Source organism: Schistocerca gregaria, chromosome 5 (genome assembly GCF_023897955.1).
Source record: "Schistocerca gregaria isolate iqSchGreg1 chromosome 5, iqSchGreg1.2, whole genome shotgun sequence".
Lineage (NCBI taxonomy): Eukaryota > Metazoa > Arthropoda > Insecta > Orthoptera > Acrididae > Schistocerca > Schistocerca gregaria.
The window spans coordinates 263,695,960-263,717,195 of record NC_064924.1 but is presented as its reverse complement, the minus strand read 5'-3'; the positions used below and the strand labels follow the sequence as shown (position 1 = coordinate 263,717,195).

General features: G+C 37.1%; 1 protein-coding gene across 1 annotated transcript in view; it reads left to right on the top strand.

The window, feature by feature from the left end:
* Positions 1-21,236, top strand: part of LOC126272544 (myosin-VIIa-like) — a 332,006-nt gene that overhangs the window by 177,972 nt on the left and 132,798 nt on the right. The window contains exons 22-24 of the mRNA XM_049975462.1: positions 6,937-7,183; positions 18,419-18,592; positions 19,208-19,435. Of these exons, the coding sequence (XP_049831419.1) occupies positions 6,937-7,183; positions 18,419-18,592; positions 19,208-19,435 (649 nt within the window). The remainder of the gene's footprint in view (positions 1-6,936; positions 7,184-18,418; positions 18,593-19,207; positions 19,436-21,236) is intronic.

Below are 21,236 nucleotides of genomic sequence, written 5' to 3'. Positions count from 1 at the left end.
AAAGAAGTACTTCATTATGCAGTTCCTGCTCTGAAGATATTGTATAGAAGTGAAATGTGGGTCATAAACAGAGCAAACAAGAAGAAAGTACAAGCTTTTGAAATGTGATTTTACATATAGGATGGATAGATCTGGTAACTAATGAAGAGATACTGAAGCGAATTTGAGAAAAAGAAACCTATGGTAAACTGTGGCAAAAAGAAGAGATCAGTTAATAAGATACATTCTGAGACATAAGGAATCATCACTTTGTTAATGGAGGGAAATGTGGGTAGTACAGGGAGACCAAAGCTTGATTATAGTAAATAGACTCAAATGGATGTAGGTTGCATTAGTTGTAAAGTGATGGAGGTGCTTACATAGGAGAGACCAGAATATAGACAGATGCATCAAACCGATCTTCAGACTGAAGACCAAAATTTCATTCTCATTTAGTACACAGAACTGTTTGCACAGTAACTCTTCTTTTTCATTTACCCATTTATTCAGTAGCCCATAAAACAGCTTTCAAGCTGCATAAAATACACCATCTGCAATTACATACATATACAAATATGTTATACATGGAAGAAGCCTGGAGATACTGACAGGTTTCAGATAGATTATATAATGGTAAGACAGAGATTTAGGAACTAGGTTTTAAATTGACATTTCCAGGGGCAGCTGTGTACTCTGACCACAATCTATTGGTTATGACCTGTAGATTAAAACTGAAGAAACTGCAAAAAGGTGGAAATTTAAGGACATGGGATCTGGATAAACTGAAAAAACCAGAGGTTGTACAGAGTTTCAGGGAGAGCACAAAGGACCATTTGACAGGAATGGGGGAAAGAAATACAGTAGAAGAAGAATGGGTAGCTTTGAGGGATGAAGTAGTGAAGGCAGCAGAGGATCAAGTAGGTAAAAAGACGAGGGCTAGTAGAAATCCTTGGGTAACCGAAGAAATATTGAATTTAATTGATGAAAGGAGAAAATATAAAAATGCAGTAAATGAAGCAGGCAAAAAGGAATACAAATACCTCAAAAATGAGATCGACAGGAAGTGCAAAATGGCTAAGCAGGGATGGCTAGAGGACAAATGTAAGGATGTAGAGCCTTATCTCACTAGGGGTAAGATAGATACTGCCTACAGGAAAATTAAAGAGACCTTTGGAGATAAGAGAACCACTTATATGAACATCAAGAGCTCAGATGGAAACCCAGTTCTAAGCAAAGAAGGGAAAGCAGAAAGGTGGAAGGAGTATATAGAGGGTCTATACAAGGGTGATGTACTTGAGGACAATATTATGGAAATGGAAGAGGGTGTAGATGAAGATGAAATGGGAGATACAATACTGCGTGAAGAGTATGACAGAGCATTGAAAGACCTGGGTCGAAACAAGGCCCCCGGAGTAGACAACATTCCATTGGAACTACTGATGGCCTTGGGAGAGCCAGTCTTGACAAAACTCTACCATCTGGTGAGCAAGATGTATGAGACAGGTGAAATACCCTCAGACTTCAAGAAGAATATAATAATTCCAATCCCAAAGAAAGCAGTTGTTGACAGATGTGAAAATTACCGAACTATCAGTTTAATAAGTCACAGCTGCAAAATACTAACGTGAATTCTTTACAGACAAATGGAAAAACTAGTAGAATCCAACCTCGGGGAAGATCAGTTTGGATTCCATAGAAATGTTGGAACACGTGAGGCAATACTGACCCTACGACTTATCTTAGAAGCTAGATTAAGGAAGGGCAAACCTACGTTTCTAGCATTTGTAGACTTAGAGAAAGTTTTTGACAATGTTGACTGGAATACTCTCTTTCAAATTCTGAAGGTGGCAGGGGTAAAATACAGGGAGCGAAAGGCTATTTACAATTTGTACAGAAACCAGATGGCAGTTATAAGAGTCGAGGGACATGAAAGGGCAGCAGTCGTTGGGAAGGGAGTGAGCCAGGGTTGTAGCCTGTCCCCGATGTTATTCAATCTGTATATTGAGCAAGCTGTGAAGGAAACAAAAGAAAAGTTCAGAGTAGGTATTAAAATCCATGAAGAAGAAATAAAAACATTGAGGTTCGCCGATGATATTGTAATTCTGTCAGAGAAAGCAAAGGACTTGGAAGAGCAGTTGAACGGAATAGATAGTGTCTTGAAAGGAGGATATAAGATGAACATCAACAAAAGCAAAACGAGGATAATGGAATGTAGTCGAATTAAGTCAGGTGATGTTGAGGGAATTAGATTAGGAAATGAGACACTTAAAGTAGTAAAGGAGTTTTGCTATTTGGGGAGCAAAATAACTGATGATGGTCGAAGTAGAGAGGATATAAAATGTAGACTGGCAATGGCAAGGAAAGCGTTTCTGAAGAATGAAATTTGTTAACATCGAGTATAGATTTAAGTGTCAGGAAGACATTTCTGAAAGTATTTGTATGGAATGTAGCCATGTATGGAAGTGAAACATGGACGATAAATAGTTTGGACATGAAGAGAATAGAAGCTTTTGAAATGTGGTGGTACAGAAGAATGCTGAAGATTAGATGGGTAGATCACATAACTAATGAGGAAGTATTGAATAGGATTGGGGAGAAGAGAAGTTTGTCGCACAACTTGACCAGAAGAAGGGATCGGTTGGTAGGACATGTTCTGAGGCATCAAGGGATCACCAATTTAGTATTGGAGGTTAGCATGGAGGGTAAAAATTGTAGAGGGAGACCAAGAGATGACTACACTACACAGATTCAGAAGGATGAAGGTTGCAGTGGGTGCTGGGAGATGAAGAGGCTTGCACAGGATAGAGTAGCATGGAGAGCTGCATCAAACCAGTCTCAGGACTGAAGATCACAACAACAACAACAAATATGTTATGCATTTTGAAATACACTACACTTAATTTAGTTACACTATCTATACGCAGTTGTTCTATACAAACTGTAAATAATAAAAATAATAGATAATAAGGATAGCAACACTTTGCTTGGAATGAAATTAATAAGTCACTTACACCATTATTTAGAAATTCGTCAACAGTGTAGAAAAATATCTTTCAGCCAGCATTCTATAATCTTTCTCAACTTATTAGTTTTTAACTGCCACAACCCACATGGTAATTTTTTCAAAAGAGACCATCTTTTGTGCAGAAAGTTGTTTTTGTATTTTCATAAGTCTAGTCCAAGGAGTATTCCAAGAGTTCCTGTTCCTAGCTCTGTAAGAATGAACATTCTGTCTTGCACCATATTTATGCCAATTGTTCTTGGTGTACACAAGGGAATGAGGTATACATAAACTTGGAACAGTTATTAATTTGTTGTCAATGAAATATATTTTGCATCGTGTGTTTGATCTTAGACAATATATGCATCTAATTGCTTAACTTTTTTGCCAAATAAAGACTCATCTGGTTCTAGCAGAATTACCCCAGATGGCACAAAACAGTGTTTGTGTGATGAAAGACAGACATCTGGAGAATTACAAGCATTACAATTACAGAGTCACGTCATCCACTGTAAATAGAACTAAGGGTGTTAGTAGTATCGTGCCCATGTGTTAAACTCTTTCCTTTTTAATCAAAGTAGAGCTAACAATTTAGACTTCAGAAGCACTGTCTACAGTTAAAAACTTCATAAGAATAGCAACAATTTATACATACAATACAACAGAGCATCTATCACTAGACATGCAGACAATAAACAAATGCCCTACAACATTTTGAGGAACAGTTACAGGACTTGTCAATTAAGAAATATGTGTAACAGTTGTTGCTACTTTTATGATGCTGTCTATAACATATTAACTTTATTTTAAATCCATCCTGTAATGTGCAATATAAAATTATTTTTGTAAAAAAGAAAATGTATATTTCAGCAACTGCTGAAAAATGCCTCTGGTCTAATTAAAATAACTTTAAAAGTTGACTCTTTATGACTTTGAATGCAGTTCCTCCAATAAGAGCTCTCAGCATCATTTATGCATTGTCTTGAATTGTCAAGTTGCCACAAAAAAGTGTCAGTTCATTTTCAATGTTTTAGTAGTGATATATACATGAATAATACATTATCAAGCCCTACCTGTTACCTGCTTATTGTTGCCAGCCACAGCAGACTATAACACATTCCCTTCATGTTGGCAAACCACTCCCTGGCTGAATGTGCTGCTCTAAGCCGGAACACAAGGAAACACTTCCCTGTAAAAGAGATACCATTTATTGGGTCATGGAGTGGTGTGTTGGCTAGTGTAAGAGTCAGCACTGACACAAACAAGAACTGAGAGAAGTTGCGATGGCCTGTAGCATGAATCCAAAATGATCTATACATTTAACTTCATAATTAATACGACAATTTTTCTAAAGAGAAAAGAAACATAATGTAACTTCTTGTTATGAGGTGACTTGATGAGCATCCTGTGCCTCCTACATGTAGTTATTTTACTCACTACTACTACTACTTGCAGAATGCAGGCTAAGTATCATCTTCCTACTATTCACTACTGATGCTGTCAAAGTCTGTGACCGAACTGGGGCTGACCAGTGATGGGTGGCTGGTTAAGTCAGTGTTGAGAGGGAGCACTGAACTCTCTCATCCTGGAGGTGTGGCACTGCCGCCTCTTTCCATCAGCGAGTGCGTATCACATTCTTGATGCCATTTTGCAGCACTGCACTGTTTAGTGTGCAGTCTGTGCTAAGGACTACACACGAGTACATTAACAGCTGAGGATCTTGAGGGGCTTGCATGGTTTATCAAGACTGTTGCTGGTGTAGTGCTGTGTGCACACAGCAGCCCTGGCAATGGTGGCTGGTGACAGGGCTGCGCCTGGCAGCCACCTCAGATAGTTGCAGATCTGATGCATGAATGTCAGTGTGCAATACACTTACCTCAGTGGCCCAACTTACATCCACTGTGGACGGCAGGTGCAGTAACTGGTGAGTTACTACACTCCTTTTCTTTTGCTGTGGCGAGGGGGGGGATGACATCAGGTATTGCCGTCTGTGACGCTGTAACTAAAGAGATGTCCATGGTGTCCATGGTTATGCCAGGATGGCAGCCAAAGGCACAAGGAGTTCCTGATGCACCCAGACTGGTGCATACGGGTGGAAGTGAGTGGGATGAAGGCACCCCTTCTGTCCGTGGGCCCTGGGATGACCAGTAGAAAGAACCCATGACAGGAGGGCAGGTGCTATCTGGACATAAGAATCCATGACAAGGGGCACTGACATGGGCAGCTATGACAGTGAGCTGGAGCGGAGAAGCTCTTGATGGAGACCGGCTTCCATCCCCACTGACAGCAGCACCTGCTCAGTGCAGTGGGAATCACATGCACTGGCTACAGGAACCAAATCTGTCTTTGATGCTGATGAAGTCCCAGGTGCTGGGGTAGGTAGGCATGACCAGGCCAGAGGGGTGAGGACTGATTAAGAATGAATTTTGCACCATAAAAGAACACATGCCTTTTTTGAGGCATAGGCAATAGCAACAGTTTCTATTTGTACCTGAAAATAACATTGCTGACCGAAGATGAGTGTATGGACTGATGGTAGAGATTGACGTACCACTGGTTTGCAACCTTTTTTTTATATTTGTGGCAAGATGCACACTGCTTGGTGCAGGTTATCCACTTGTGCTGTACAAAACAAAAGAGGCATTAAGGAACTGGCCTTTGCTGTTCCTGCTGCTGCCAACAATGTGTTTATCAACATCAACATGGTTGGCTTGTTTTTACAGTAGCTACTTCCTCTTCCCCTAGTGTGCTAGGCTCCATGTGCCAGGGCTGCATGGTGTCAACAATGGCAACATCACTCCAAACCTCAAATTGGTGGCCTTTGGTGCAGAGACCTCAAACAACTGTGCAATATTTGAAACCTCTTCTAATGCAGGGTCCTTAATCGAAGGAAACATTGATGCACCTCCTTATATGGGACCAAACTAATGATTGTGTCTCTAGCCATGGTGTCCTGAAACTTAGCCATGACAAACCAACACTTACAGCTGAGTCTGTGAAACTCAGCTGTAGCTGTTTGTGATATTCATAGAATTCAACATATGCAGTGACCACATGCATATTCTTGTGGTGATAGGAGGACAGCAAACAACACATATTGTCTAAAGAAAGTGATGTTTTTTTCTTTCAGAGGAGCTGACTGGCATGGTAAGTGATACACACAAGGTGGTGTCCATGATAAGAAAATAACTTTACAGACCTCCGTGTTGACAATTTCCTAGTCTTCTGTGATGTCACGATAGGGGTGGGGGCAGTGGAGGGTGGCCAACTCTTGGCTGAACCCGGGTCAGTCCAGCCAACAACTGTTCCAACATGACTGTTTGTGCCTGCTGCTGTTCCAGAAGTGACTGGAATAATGTCTCCATGGAAGAGTCAAATGGCAGAGAAACCACAGAATCCAAAACATATGAAAATTTGACCCTCAGTGGTTGCTACTTGTATTCTAACTAGGAACTGGTTGTAGTGCTGTATGCATGTGGCAGACCTGGTGACAGTGGTTGGTGGTAGGGCTGGCCATGGCAAATTGCATAGTTGCAGGGCACAATTTGAATGTCAGTACACATTATGCTTGCTGTAGTGGCCTGACTTACATCCACTGTGGGCAGCAGATGTACAGACTGGCAGGTCACAGTCTCACTCAAGGGGAAGCTGACAATTTTTGTGACAGTGTTGCAATGCATGTTTCAAATATTAACTATCAAGCAATTTCAATTAGACTGCCATACACATGCTCTGTTTGTTTGTTTCTTGCTATTAAGTGGGAGGATGAATTTAAAGAACTTGAGAGATGTGTGTGTGTGTGTGTGTGTGTGTGTGTGTGTGTGTGTGTGAGAGAGAGAGAGAGAGAGAGAGAGAGAGAGAGAGAGAGAGAGAGAGAGTTAGAGTGGGGGAGGGGACTGTAGCTAAAAATAAACTGGTATGTTGAATTATGTCTATTTGACATTTTATGTTTAAAGGGATGAGATTTTCTGTCAAATTTGTAAGCAACTTACAAACAATCCTACAAAAGCATCACATGCTCGTGGATGGGTGCTACTGTCTCTCTGTGTGGGTTGCTTTCCACCATCAGAAAACTTCGCAATGTATCTCAAGGCATTCATTCGTGATGGTCCTCCTGGCTATGCTCCCTATTGTGAACGGCGCCTCAACAGGACAGTTGCCAATGGCAGTCGCACACAGCCACCCAGCTGGATTGAAATGCAGGTGATTATCCATATGCCATTTTACCTACTTAGTATATATTGTTAACACAGTGTTTGAGTTTAAATTTATATAAATCATTTAGTACTTGGGTGTATTTAATGTTAGTGATTGGTTTTGTGGATTATGATGCTGTAGAGGGTCAGCAGTGTAATTAGTGAGAGACCATTTGTAGAATAATTTATTAACAGCAGGATGAAATAGCTTTTTGTAGTAGAACTCGGCTGCACTATAGCTTATGGCTAAAAAATAAAGAAGAGAAAATAATAAAAATATACAAAAAGGACAATCAATTGATTATGTAACTATTTATAAATTACATCTCAGTTTAGAAATACTACAAGTTATGAAAAATGTAAGGGTATGAAAATTCTTAGTTATCAAACCATTATGCAGGCTACATATTTGTACTGGAACCATCATGGTACATATAGAAGATATTACAGAAATAACAATTTTACAATAATATGAGAATTGCACACCCATAAGGGTAACAATAACTGGTAATTATATCTCAGTTTTGAAAAATGTAAGTGATACAGAATGTGAGTATTGCTTTGATTTCAAACACTTCAGAGCCTTACACCCCATACACAACTGTAAAAGTGTATAGTCAGGTCAGAAAATTGAATTATGAATAATTGCTATGTTGGCAGGTTGTATTTTTGTCTCTTGGTGAATGAACTTCCTCAGCATGATGTTTTCACTTGTAACAGTTACAAACAGAATGAGCAGGTTAAAAATTCAGCATAACAGAGTATTACCACATTCGGATCATACCCATTGACCTAACATGCAGAAGATCATTAATCTGAATCCCACCAAATGTAGCACATTTTATGTAATTCTAAAGCTAATCAGAACAGTTTGTTATTATTTTTATTTAAATAATTGAATCAAATGTATTTTTTTTATTTCAAATTCTTTGTCAGTCATTATCATAATTCTATTGATTTTATTTGCCCTTTCTTTCCTATCATTCTATTTTCATTTGGAATCTGCCTGAGTCACCTATATACTGCAAGCAAGTGCCAATGAAGACTGTTCATTGGTTGGTAATGCATCGGCTCTTATACCTTGTGTGACGATAGTTTCAGGTAACCAATGATAGTGAGAAATAACATTTTGCTTTTAGTGCTGAAACTGAAATTTTTCTATCGAGTTTGCTTGTGGAGGTTAGCTTTAGTCACCGTGAACAAAGTGATTGTGATTTTAGTTCTGTTGTAGATTGTTGTCTGCCGTTTTCTTGGATATATGGCACATTTATGAGGTTATGTTTAGCTTAGGACGTGAGATTAAATTTCGGGCTATAAAAACCATTGTCTGCTGTAGTTCAGTCATTAGTCACTTAAAATCAACAGTCAACAGAGAATTTTGAATTTCTGACATGCGTTGCAGTGACCACTTCCGACATTGTTCTGTGTTGCACGTAACAGCATTTGTCAAGTGACTAACCCTGTTTGTGCCTCAACCATAACTTAGCAGTTGATAGCAGCCAATGTGGTGACACTGTAGCAGTAAATGACAGACATCAACTATCAAGTAATTTTAATCAGACTATAATTTGTCATATAAATGAACGAGCATACATTGTTGTATGTTTTGGTAAAGTTGAGTAGAAAGATCATTTCAAGAGTTAAAACTACTTTTATTATGTATAAGGGTTTATTACAGAGTGCATTCTGTTGTGGTTGTTCTGTTTATTTGCATGAGATATTCCTTGTGGACTTCATGCCGTGATGAGAGCTGTATTGCTGTACTTGACATCGTCACAAGTGCAGCAAGGAGATTGAAGTGCCATATATGGCTCTAAGTCAATGACTGTAACATAATGTATAGCAACAATGTCAATATATATATTAGCTTTTTGTTTAATTGGTTGAATGTCATAATCTGAACTGGACATCAGTCTAACATAAAGATCCATGCCAATCTCCTATCTTATATATTGTCAACATGTAATAAAGTCTAATTGCAACTTGCAGTTGTTAGAATACTGATCTAGTAGATGTTGGCACCAAATCAAGATTTAAAAAGATTGCATCTCATCAGGAAGTTGACTGCTACTACAGGAAAGATATGTAGTTTATTAGAACCACACATATTGACTGAACTCTTGCAACAGAATCTGGCTGAAACACAAAATTGACAGCAGTGACATTTTTTCATAGATCTAAGTATGTGTTGAAATGGTATGTAATCGGAAAATGGAGGTGGTATATTGATCACAGTAGATAAGAAACTCAAATCTACACAGACAGAAACTGGAGCTACATGTGATATCATTTGGACAAGACTCAGTTTCAGCAGTGGGAATATACGTATAGTTGTATCATACTGTCAATCACCAGACTTGTGCCAGATGTAACAGAAAGCCTTATGGAAAATTCCTAACTCATTAACACATTTTTTTAAAGTTACTGGTTTACATGTTCATACTGTCATGATTGGGGTAATGTTATCATCCAACAATTAACTGGGTTAATTACAGCTTTGTAAGTGGTGAGGATGACAAAGACATAATGTGAAATGATACTAAATGCATTCTTTGAAAACTACTTAGCACAGATAGTTTGGAAGCCACTCATGGTTGGCTATATGTTGGTTCTAATGACAACATAGGTTTGATTCCTTTGACTGTGTTCATCTTGAAATTGGTATCAGTGATCATGGCACAGTTACAACAGGGGTTGCCAAAGTAAATATGGTACCAAAACACAAGTAGAAAGTTAGTTAGTTATTGTTATATTTAAGCACTAATGAGTGCAATCCTTGACTAAGGTATGAAACAAGTCAGTTTTACAATTATCGTACATCTCAGCAGAAGATGAAGCAACATGCTGACCATAGTTCTTTTATGAAGTAAAAGGAGATTTCAATTTGTATTTGAAGTTAATTTTATGATCTATTAAATTCTTTACATCACTAGGTAGGTGGGCAAAAGTTTTTGTGGCTGAATATCTCATTCCTTACTATGCCATTGTAAGGCTGAGTGATGGACAACTTCAGCCATTTCTCCTTCTATTATTATGTTTATGAATGTTGCTCTTATTTTCAAAGTGTGATTAATTGTTGACGATTTTCATAAGGAAGTAAGTGCACTGTGAGCTGTTCTCAGTGTGCCCAGCTGTTTAATGAATTGTTTACCAGAGGTTCTTGAGTGGACACCACATATTATTCTTACTTTGTACATTAAACACTTTTTCATCAGTGACATGTTACTCCAGAATATAATGCCATAAGATATTAATGAGTGAAAACAGGAGAAGTAAGTCAACTGTAAAGAAAAAGTTACCAAGATTATATGTTTAAGAAGATTTGTAATCTGCAACTTCCATTTCAGGGTCTTATCAATATAAGCACCTAAGAGAAATATTCTACTTCATTCAGTAATTCACCTGCATAAATTATTTTTAATGGTGTTGTCAGGCTTTGTGCAGTGCTGTATTAGATATATTGTGTTTTATCTTAATTCAGTGACAGTCCCTTTGCAGTTATTACCGTTGAAGAAAATATTATTTACATTTAAAATAGTTTGAGATTCTGCATTAGACCTGATCATAACACATGCACATTCAGAAAAGAGAAAATTTTCTGTTTCTTGGGTATATTAATGAAGCTCCTTTGTATATAACAAGAACTGACCCAATGTCAACCTCAATTGTACACTTGTAGTTATTATTTCCCTTTCTGAAGATGCTGTTTCATTGTGCAAACTTTGCTAGTTTCTGAATGAAACAGCATGCATCCTTTTAGTTAGATAGGATGTAAACCAGTTACACGCAATATCACCGAGAACATGATATTTGAAATTGTGTAGAAAAATGCCAAGGACTGTGAAATCAAATAGTTTTGATGTATCACAGAAACTACCAGTTAACAATATTTTGTCATTTAAATTTTATATAATCTGATGGAAAGGTGGAAGGAGTATATAGGGGGTCTATACAAGGGTGCTGTACTTGAGGACAATATTATAGAAATGGAAGAGGGTGTAGGTGAAGATGAAATGGGAGATACGATACTGCGTGAAGAGTTTGATAGAGCACTGAAAGACCTGGGTCAAAACAAGGCCCAGGGAGTAGACAACAGTCCATTGGAACTACTGACGGCCTTGGGAGAGCCAGTCCTGACAAAACTCTACCATCTGGTGAGCAAGATGTATGAAACAGGCGAAATACCCTCAGACTTCAAGAAGAATATAATAATTCCAATCCCAAAGAAAGCCGGTGTTGACAGATGTGAAAATTACTGAACCATCAGTTTAATAAGTCACAGCTGCAAAATACTAACGCGAATTCTTTACAGACGAATGGAAAAACTAGTAGAATCCGACCTCGGGGAAGATCAGTTTGGATTCCGTAGAAATGTTGGAACACGTGAGGCAATACTGACCCTACGACTTATCTTAGAAGCTAGATTAAGGAAGGGCAAACCTACGTTTCTAGCATTTGTAGACGTAGAGATAGCTTTTGACAATGTTGACTGGAATACTCTCTTTCAAATTCTGAAGGTGGCAGGGGTAAAATACAGGGAGCAAAAGGCTATTTACAATTTGTACAGAAACCAGATGGCAGTTATAAGAGTCGAGGGACATGAAAGGGAAGCAGTGGTTGGGAAGGGAGTGAGACAGGTCTCTCCCTGATGTTACTCAATTTGTGTATTGAGCAAGCAATGGAGGAGTAGGTATTAAAATCCATGGAGAAGAAATAAAAACTTTGAGGTTCGCTGATGACATTGTAATTCTGTCAGGGACAGCAAAGGACTTGGAAGAGCAGTTGAACAGAATGTACAGTGTCTTGAAAGGAGGATATAAGATGAACATCAACAAAAGCAAAACGAGGATAATGGAATGTAGTCGAATTAAGTCGAGTGATGCTGAGGGAATTAGATTAGGAAACGAGACACTTAAAGTAGTGAAGGAGTTTTGCTATTTGGGGAGCAAAATAACTGATGATGGTCGAAGTAGAGAGGATATAAAATGTAGTCTGGCAATGGCAAGGAAAGCGTTTCTGAAGAAGAGAAATTTGGTAACATCGAGTATAAATTTAAGTGTCAGGAGGTCGTTTCTGAAAGTATTTGTATGGAGTGTAGCCATGTATGGAAGTGAAACATGGACGATAAATAGTTTGCACAAGAAGAGAATAGAAGCTTTCGAAATGTTGTTCTACAGAAGAATGCTGAAGATTAGATGGGTAGATCACATAACTAATGAGGAAGTATTGAATAGGATTGGGGAGAAGAGAAGTTTGTGGCACAACTTGACCAGAAGAAGGGATCAGTTGGTAGGACATGTTCTGAGGCATCAAGGGATCACCAATTTAGTATTGGAGGGCAGCGTGGAAGGTAAAAATTGTAGAGGGAGACCAAGAGATGAATACACTAAGCAGATTCCGAAGGATGTAGGTTGCAGGAGGTACTGGGAGATGAAGAAGCTTGCACAGGATAGAGTAGCATGGAGAGCTGCATCAAACCAGTCTCAGGACTGAAGACTACAACAACAACATAATCGGATGAACTGAAAACTAAATAATTGAAACATGTTCTATAAAATAGATAATGAGGCAGTAGCCTCATAACTCAATGAGAATTTCAAAATATTTGTCTCTGGGCAGGAGCATGTAGAGGAACTGAGTTCAGATTTAGAAGAATGTTTCACTAAGCTCTGAATAAATGTGTACTGAGTAGAGCAGTTCGTGATGGGGATCTCTGTGGTGTTCAGTTTCTGTAAACACAATTTTTTAGAAATAGCCAGTAATCCATAATACCTGTGAAACAAAACATAGTGACATATCTAGAGAGATATTAAAGAAAATGCATTTAGTTGCAAAAAGGGCAATGCATGAAGATTTCATGACTACCACAGTAGACTCCTATAGTAAGATTATACCTTAAATGCCATTTAAAGTACATTTTCACTGATTAAAATATGTCCAGCTTATGCAAACAGATGCAGTATTGTGTACTGTATTTTTGTGATGTAACAAGCAGCTTTGCCCATCATTAATCCATCTCATAGGAACAGGATCAAACAAGATCAGATCAACTACATTGCAACTCATAATATTAATTCTCTACTTAAAGCAGGAAAACTAAAGAATTTGATTGATGAATTAGATAAACAGAAAATTTTGGTAGCAGGGCTTCAGGAAATGAGAAATGCTACACAAGAACAATTCAAATCACAAGGCTACACAATTTACAATGGAAAACCTGGAATAAGGGCTAATAAAGAATGTCCCCAATTTGGAACTGGATTTATAGTCAATGTGAAAATAATAGATTCAATTATCGATTTTCAAGCCATGTCACCTAGAATTGCAACTTTAAGTTTAAAAGCATCCAACAAAATTTATACCATCATTAATGCCCATGCCCCTACTAATGAAAAGAATTTTCTAACAAAGACTAGAAAAGAAGTGGAAACATTTTGGGATCTCCATGACCAAACAATAAACCAAATAAATATTAACAATGTCAAGATCCTGTTAGGGGACTTCAATACCCAACTTGGAACAGAAAAGAAATACCGGGATATCACTGGGAAATGTGCTCCACATAAACAAATAAATGAGAATGGTTAAAGACTTGTTGAACTCTGTAGGGAACACAAACTGATCTCAAAGTCCACATACTTCAAAAGAAGGTCAAACAAACTTAAAACTTGGAAACATCCTGATTGGAGAAAAGGAGAATGGCAGCTGGATCATGTATTTATGGACAAATTCTCCCACAGAGAAATCTGCACTGTTAAAGTATTAAGAGGGGTGATACAGGTTCAGATCATTACATTATCAAAATCAAAATTAAGTTCACACCACTAAAAACAAATCCATATGCAATAAATGAAAGACGAACTTCAATCCCCATCAATTAATTAGAAATGATAAATATAGAGAAGTCACACAAAATATAAAACTGAAAGATAATTTAGAAGAACTGGTTAAATAATCCGGCAACAATCAGAAAATTCAGCCCCATTGAACCCATGTAATAGACATGTCTGGTGTAACTCAGAATGTGACAAAATTCATGAAGAAAGACTCAAGCATGGATAAAATCTCAAACATACAAAACAGAAGAAAATGCAACCAAGCTCAAAAATATCAGTAAAAAGTTCACATAAATTATCAGGCAAACCAAGAGACAATCACAGGAAGATCTAATTGACTCAATAGAAGAAAATCACCATAAAACCAATTCCAGAAACATTTACAAAAGGTTTGAAAGACAATTTGCCCCTCCTATGCTGAAAAGGGAAGACAGAAAAATGGCACATAATGACAAGGAAAATGCCAAAATCATGGCAAAAGCATTTAGTAAGCTTTTGAATTTTGAAGAATCCCAGGAACTTTTAGTAATTAACACAGACACACACATCTAGACTCCGTCTGATCTCATAAATCCCCCAACAATCCAAGAGGTGGAAACAGCACTCAGAGAGGTGAAAAATTATGAGGCACGCAGAGAAGACCAAGTTTTTGCTGAAATTTAGAAATAGGCCAGTGATACAGTTCAAACATCCTTACATGTAGCCCTAACAAAAATACGGATACAGAAAAGTTTCCCGAACATTGGACCACAGCCATAATCCACCCACTCCACAAAAAAGGAGATAAAAGTAACCCAGATAATTACAGAGGTATCTCTCTCTTAGACTGCACATACAAGATTTTTTCCATAATCCTATACAAAAGGATCAAAGAGCAACTAGAGGAAGAATTAGGTGAATACCAAGGAGGCTTCAGACCTTGGAGAAGCTGTGCAGAACAGATAATCTCTTTAAAATTAGATATAGCATATTACAAGAAACGAAATAAACTTCTTATAATAACCTTTGTGGAATTTAAAAAAGCATATGACTGTATCCATAGACCTTTAATGTTAAAAATGTTTGTGTGTCTATCGACCTGCCAGTGCTTTTGTTTGGTAAGTCACTTAATCTTTGTTTTTAGATATATTTTTCCCATGTGGAATGTTTCCCTGTATTTTATATATATTAAAAACAAAGATTCCAAGACTTACCAAGCGGGAAAGCGCCGGTAGATAGGCACAATGAATAAAACACACACACAGAATTTCGAGCTTTCGCAACCGGCGGCTGCTTCGTCAGGAAAGAGGGAAGGAAAAGGAAAGATGAAAGGATGTGGGTTTTAAGGGAGAGCGTAAGGAGTCATTCCAATCCCGGGAGCGGAAAGACTTACCTTAGGGGGAAAAAAGGATAGGTATATACTCGCACACACACACACACACACACACACACACACGCATATCCATCCATACATACACAGACACAAGCTATCACAAAACTTTTGTAATGTGCTGATTTTTATCCACTTCACAACTTGGCTTAAGGTTTCAACATAAAATGAACAGGTTTCACAACAACAACAAATTTAAGATTTGAAGATGAGTGCAAAGTCTATTAAAACTGGTTGTCTTAAATAAAGAAATATGTTTTGTGATCTAGGCTGCTGAATATTTCGTAGCAAGTAAAACAGATCGTGTCTTCAGTACTCGCAAAATGAGAAAATTCAGTGATGTAGAAGTCAGTCCAGATGTGCCCCAGGGGAATGAGTTTGTAACACATGGTGTTATTATTGAACATTAATGACATGTCAGATTATATTAATACTAACCTCAGCCCTTTTGCACATGACACATAGTCTAAAAAAATTTGCCAAAAATCCACAAAGATTTCACATCTTGATAAGAATTCAAAGTGATGCAAATACTGACAACTTACTTTAAAGATACACTTCACAGTCCAAAAATTTAACATCCTATTACTCCAGTACTTCAGTAGGAGAAAATATGACAGGTCAGGTAGTGTCAGTCCTTCCTTTTCTTTTTACAGGACACTAATGAAGTTCAAAATTGTCCATAATTTGACTGTTGCCTCTGTCTATTTTCAGTGTCTACTTTATACTAATTAAAAATTTGCACATAGGTGCCTTTAAGATTTTATTGTTACTTAGGTTCAAACCCTTGTCAAATTGATTATGTACTGAATAATGATTAAAATATTACTTTGCAAATCTGACAAGTATTTCCAGTGTCATGGTTTGTGACATATCCTCTCATATCTTGAGTTGAAATAATAATCAGAGTTAACTATTATATTAACATCCACTTTATGAGAAGTGAATATTATTTCTACTTATCTGCAGCTGTGTTTCCATCAGTCCTTGGCAGTTTTGGAACAGTAGTCTAAGTGAAAATACATCTGCGAAATATTTTTTTGGGTTCATGTTCAAGTCATCTGTTCTTTAACTGGAGTGACAAAGGCCATACAGTTTTTTATTTTATAGGTTTTCTTCCTCCTGTAAATTTGACATTGTCCCAGTACAGGTAATATGCACTCTTTAAGATAACAGCCATACAACATGGAAGCCAATCTAGAATTGCCACCAAAAAGCATTATGTAAAGAGTGTGTATAGCAAGATCATTCTCAAGTTGTTGGGTGACTTTCCAAATAAGCATATTTCTTTAAAAAAATATCATTCAACATTAATTCTATTATTAACATAATCTATTTTCATTACAAGCTAGTGTGGTGCATACAGATAATTTCGTATGTGTGTATTGGTTCAACTAAATACAAATTTAATATTTTCAATAGTAGATTGTCTGAGCAATACTCAAGAATGGGTTACACTAACATTCTGTACATGGTTTTCCTTTCCAAAATTCTCTCAATAAAGTGTAGTAGACCATTCACATTTCCTGCAGCCATCCTCATGTTTTTGTTTCATTCAATATTCGTTGCAGTGCTACACCAAGATATTTAGTCAGCATGACTGAGTTAAGCAGCACACTACTAATTCCATATGCAAATAATACATAATTGTTTTTCCTACTCATCTGCATTAACTTGCGTTTTTCTACATTTAAAGTAAGCTGCCATTCATCACACCAACTAGATATTTTTATTAAAGTCGCCTTGTATCCTCCTACAGTCACTCAGTGATGACACATTCACATACAGATTAGATCAGATGTACTTTTCATTCCAACTGATCCATAGTGAGGAGTCCTCTGGGATGTGGACTATGTCAGAAAGCAAGAATACACAATAAGTATTTTCAAAATAAGATCAGATATGCTAATGTTGCTTCCACAGATCTCAGTTGCAAATGAGATTACCCATGCAGATGGGGGGGGGGACACACTTAGTTGCATAGCCTGTCATAGGCATGCATCATTGAAAAAAGTTTTGTTTATCACTTATTTACAATGATTGCATTACTGTACAAAATTTGTACAGAAGTCAGACTGTACATAGTATTCACATTCTGTGATATTATTAATAACACTCAAATATCAGTCAGTTCTGCTAAGAAATTCATCAGTGGATAGGAGTTTACCACCAGTAAGTCCTTTAGACTCTTCTCAAACTGGCCTCTATTGTTAGTTAAACTTTTTATGGCTACTGGCATGTTATTGAAAATGTGTGTTTCTGAATAGTGGATACCTTTCTGAACCGAAGTAAATGACTTTAAATCTTTTTGAAAGTTATTCCTATTTCTAGTATTGATTCCATGAACTGAACTGTTGGTTTGGAAAACCAAAGCATCATCAGCAACAGCCACAGATTTCTGCTCATCCTGTCTGTTAGATCATTTATGGATGTAGAAAATAAAAGTTGTCCTATCAAACTTCCTTTGGGACATTCCAACAATACTCTTGTCTCTAATGAACACTCACTGTTGAGGACTATGTCTGTAAGCCACTCACATATCTGGGAACCAGTTGCTTGTGCACATGCCATTGTTAACACTCTTCAGTGGAGCACCATATCAAAAGCATGGCCTGTCAATCATTCTGTTTGTCTTGAAGAATCCAGATCATGATTTGTTACCTAGCAAGTTGGTGCACTGGTAAGACATTGGACTCATATTTAGGACTTCTGTTCAAATCCAAGTCTGGTACTCATATTTAGGTTTTCTGTGATTCCTCTAAATTGCTTAAGGCAAATTTCAGCATGGTTCCTTTGAAAGAGACACATGTGATTTATGTCCCAATTCCAAGTTTGTGCTTCATCTATAATGATTCCATCATCTTCCTTTTTTTCTCCATGATGCATTAATACCATCATCAGCATGTAAGGTGATTTGGTGTGTCACCAGAGGTGATCTTTGTAATGCTGTTACTAATTTATTTTCAATCCCCTAGTCTATAATAGAAAATTGAGGATTCAGAATTTTTTAATTGTAAAATTCCTTTCTCTTTCATAGGCAACCAAAGCAAAGAAGCCTATGATTGTTCAAATCACATTTATGGATGGCTCATATAAAAATGTTGAAATAGATTCAGCAACCACAGCAGAAGAACTGTGTGATAATCTGAGCCAAAATATTGGTTTGACTGACACATTTGGCTTCTCAGTTTTTGTTTCTGTTATGGATAAGGTAAGTGACAGACTGTAATGTAAAGCAGAAGATTATTGTATCAACTTTATTATTTTTATTTTTAAAGATGCACAGAATATTGCATGAGATCTGTTCCCTTTTCTTATTAGGTTATTTCTTCAGAATGGGTGAAAGATATCTATCCCAAAACTACAAACTTTAAAAAAATCTTTAAGTCTCTTATATAGAATCAGTTGAGCAACTGTTTTGAATCACTTAATATCCTATCAAACAATGAGTCTGGTTTCCAGCACGATAAAAGCACTACTGTTGCTGTCCTTCATAAAAGCACTACTGCTGCTGTCCTTCATAAAAGCACTACTGCTGCTGTCCTTGAATTAGTTACAGGTTACTTACTTAATAAATCTTTTGACTGTTGCCCATTTACATTCCACTTGCACAACTTGAGACTTGTGTCAGACACAACCTATCTCTAACTGTAATCAAGTCTCAGTTGAGTGATGGGTGACACTTTGTCTCAGTTATTGTTGGAACAGTTTCTCATGCTATTCACAGCTTATTTCATGATAGAATCCATTCCATTCAGGAGTCTGAATTTTATAATACTGCCTTAAATAATTATTTGTTAATTTTTCTGTTGCCTTTGGTCCATAGGTAACTTCAATAGGAAGCACCAAAGAACATGTGATGGATGTCATTTCTCAGTGTGAACAGTATGCAAAAGAAAAGGGAGTACTAGAGAAAAATGCTCAATGGAGGTTGTATTTCCGCAAAGAAATATTTGCACCCTGGCACAATACAGCTGATGATAGTGTTGCAACAAATCTGATATACCATCAGGTGGTCCGTGGTGCTATGTTTGGGGAGTACAGGTGTGACAAGGTAAAATATTGTACCACTGACATTTTTATTGAACTTATTGAGCTCATAAATTACTAATAGTTGCATCAATTGACCTGTTGTTTACTTACATAATTGGGAAATGTTTATTGCTATACATACTTCATTCATGTTTAACATCTTTGGTCTATTAAAGGTTTTGCTATCTTTCTTTAGTTTCAGTTTGTTGAGGTAATCTTTATGTCAATAATTACATATCAAATTGCAGAGAGTGCAAGGTAGAAGATAAATGAAGATAGCTCACTGCATGATATAAAGCAGGAGTGTTGAACAGTGATCAGCTAAGCAAAGGGAGAAAGTTATCAGATTTTGAACAAATATTATAAAATTATAAAACACAATTATGGGCAATTATTATCTTCTCAAGTTGAAATATTTAGTACTATCAATAGACACATGAAATTAATTGGAATGCTCATAGCTTTCAGAGATATTAGTTCTTTCCATAGGGAGAAGAGGAGCAGAGGGTGGTGAAGGTTAAAAAGTACTGGTCCGCAATTCATTCTCATAATTTTACAGTTTTCTTGTTTATACCAATGTACCTGCAGCTGCACCTAGAAGCTTTACTGCATGGTAGCTGGAAATTTATTCTCTTCATAATTTTCCACTGAAAAATGAAATAGCAATATCACAGTGGTCTTCTGATGACGGTTGAAACCTAAAATTGATAGCAGTGAGATTTTTGGGTAAAATTTAATTATTTATTGAAAGGTTAGGCAAACGGGAAAATAGTGGCAGTGTATTTGTTGCAGTGGAAAAAAGTGAATCCACAAAGATAAAAATTGGAGCTGCATGTGAGATTTTTTGGGCAAGATGTAGTATCAGGGGTGGGCATAAAATGATTATTGAATCCTTCTATTGACCACCACACTCATCTTCTGATGTAACTGAAACTTCAGAGGAATCTCAGTTCACTAAGTTCCCAAGTCATACTTTAATCAATGTTGGAGTCTTTGATCATCAACAATTCATTGAGAAAATTACAATTTTCTTAGTGGTGGGTTTGGTAAGACATCCTGTGAAACTTCACTAAATGTCATCTTTGCACACTACCTAGAACAGGTAGTTAGGAATACTATTCATGATGGAAATTCATCAGATCTAATTGCAACAAATAGACCTGACCTCTCTGAGGATGACCACATCGAAACTGGTACCATTGGCCATGATGTGGTTGTGGCAACAATGATTACCAAAGTACAAAGTACAACTAAAACAAGCAGAAAGATATATTTGTTCAGTAAATTAGATAAAAAAATCAGTAATGTCATATCTTAATGAGGAATTTGAAACTTTGAACACAGGTCAGGAGCAAGTAGAGGAACTCAGACTCAAGTAAGAATAGTTGACTACACAACCACACACTGGATAGATATGCACCAGTAGAACAGTTCATAATGAGAGTCAACCTCTGTGGTATGCAGTCACTGTAACCAAACTGCTAAATAAACAGGAATTACTGCATAATAAGTGTAAAACAAAGTGTAGGGCTATAGATAGAGAGATGCTAAATGAAATGCATTTGGCTGTCAAGAGAGCAATGCATGATGCCTTCAATGATTACCATAGTAGAATATTATCAAATGATATTCTACAAAACCCAAAGAAAGTTAGTGTTCAGTCCCTTGCGAGTGAGACAGGAATTGAAAGTTAGAGTAGCAAAGCAAAAGCTGAAATACTTAACTCCATTTCCAAATATTCCTTTACAAAGGAAAACTGAGGAGAATTGCCACAATTTCTTCCTTGTACCACTGAAAAGATGAATGAAATAGGTATTAGTGTC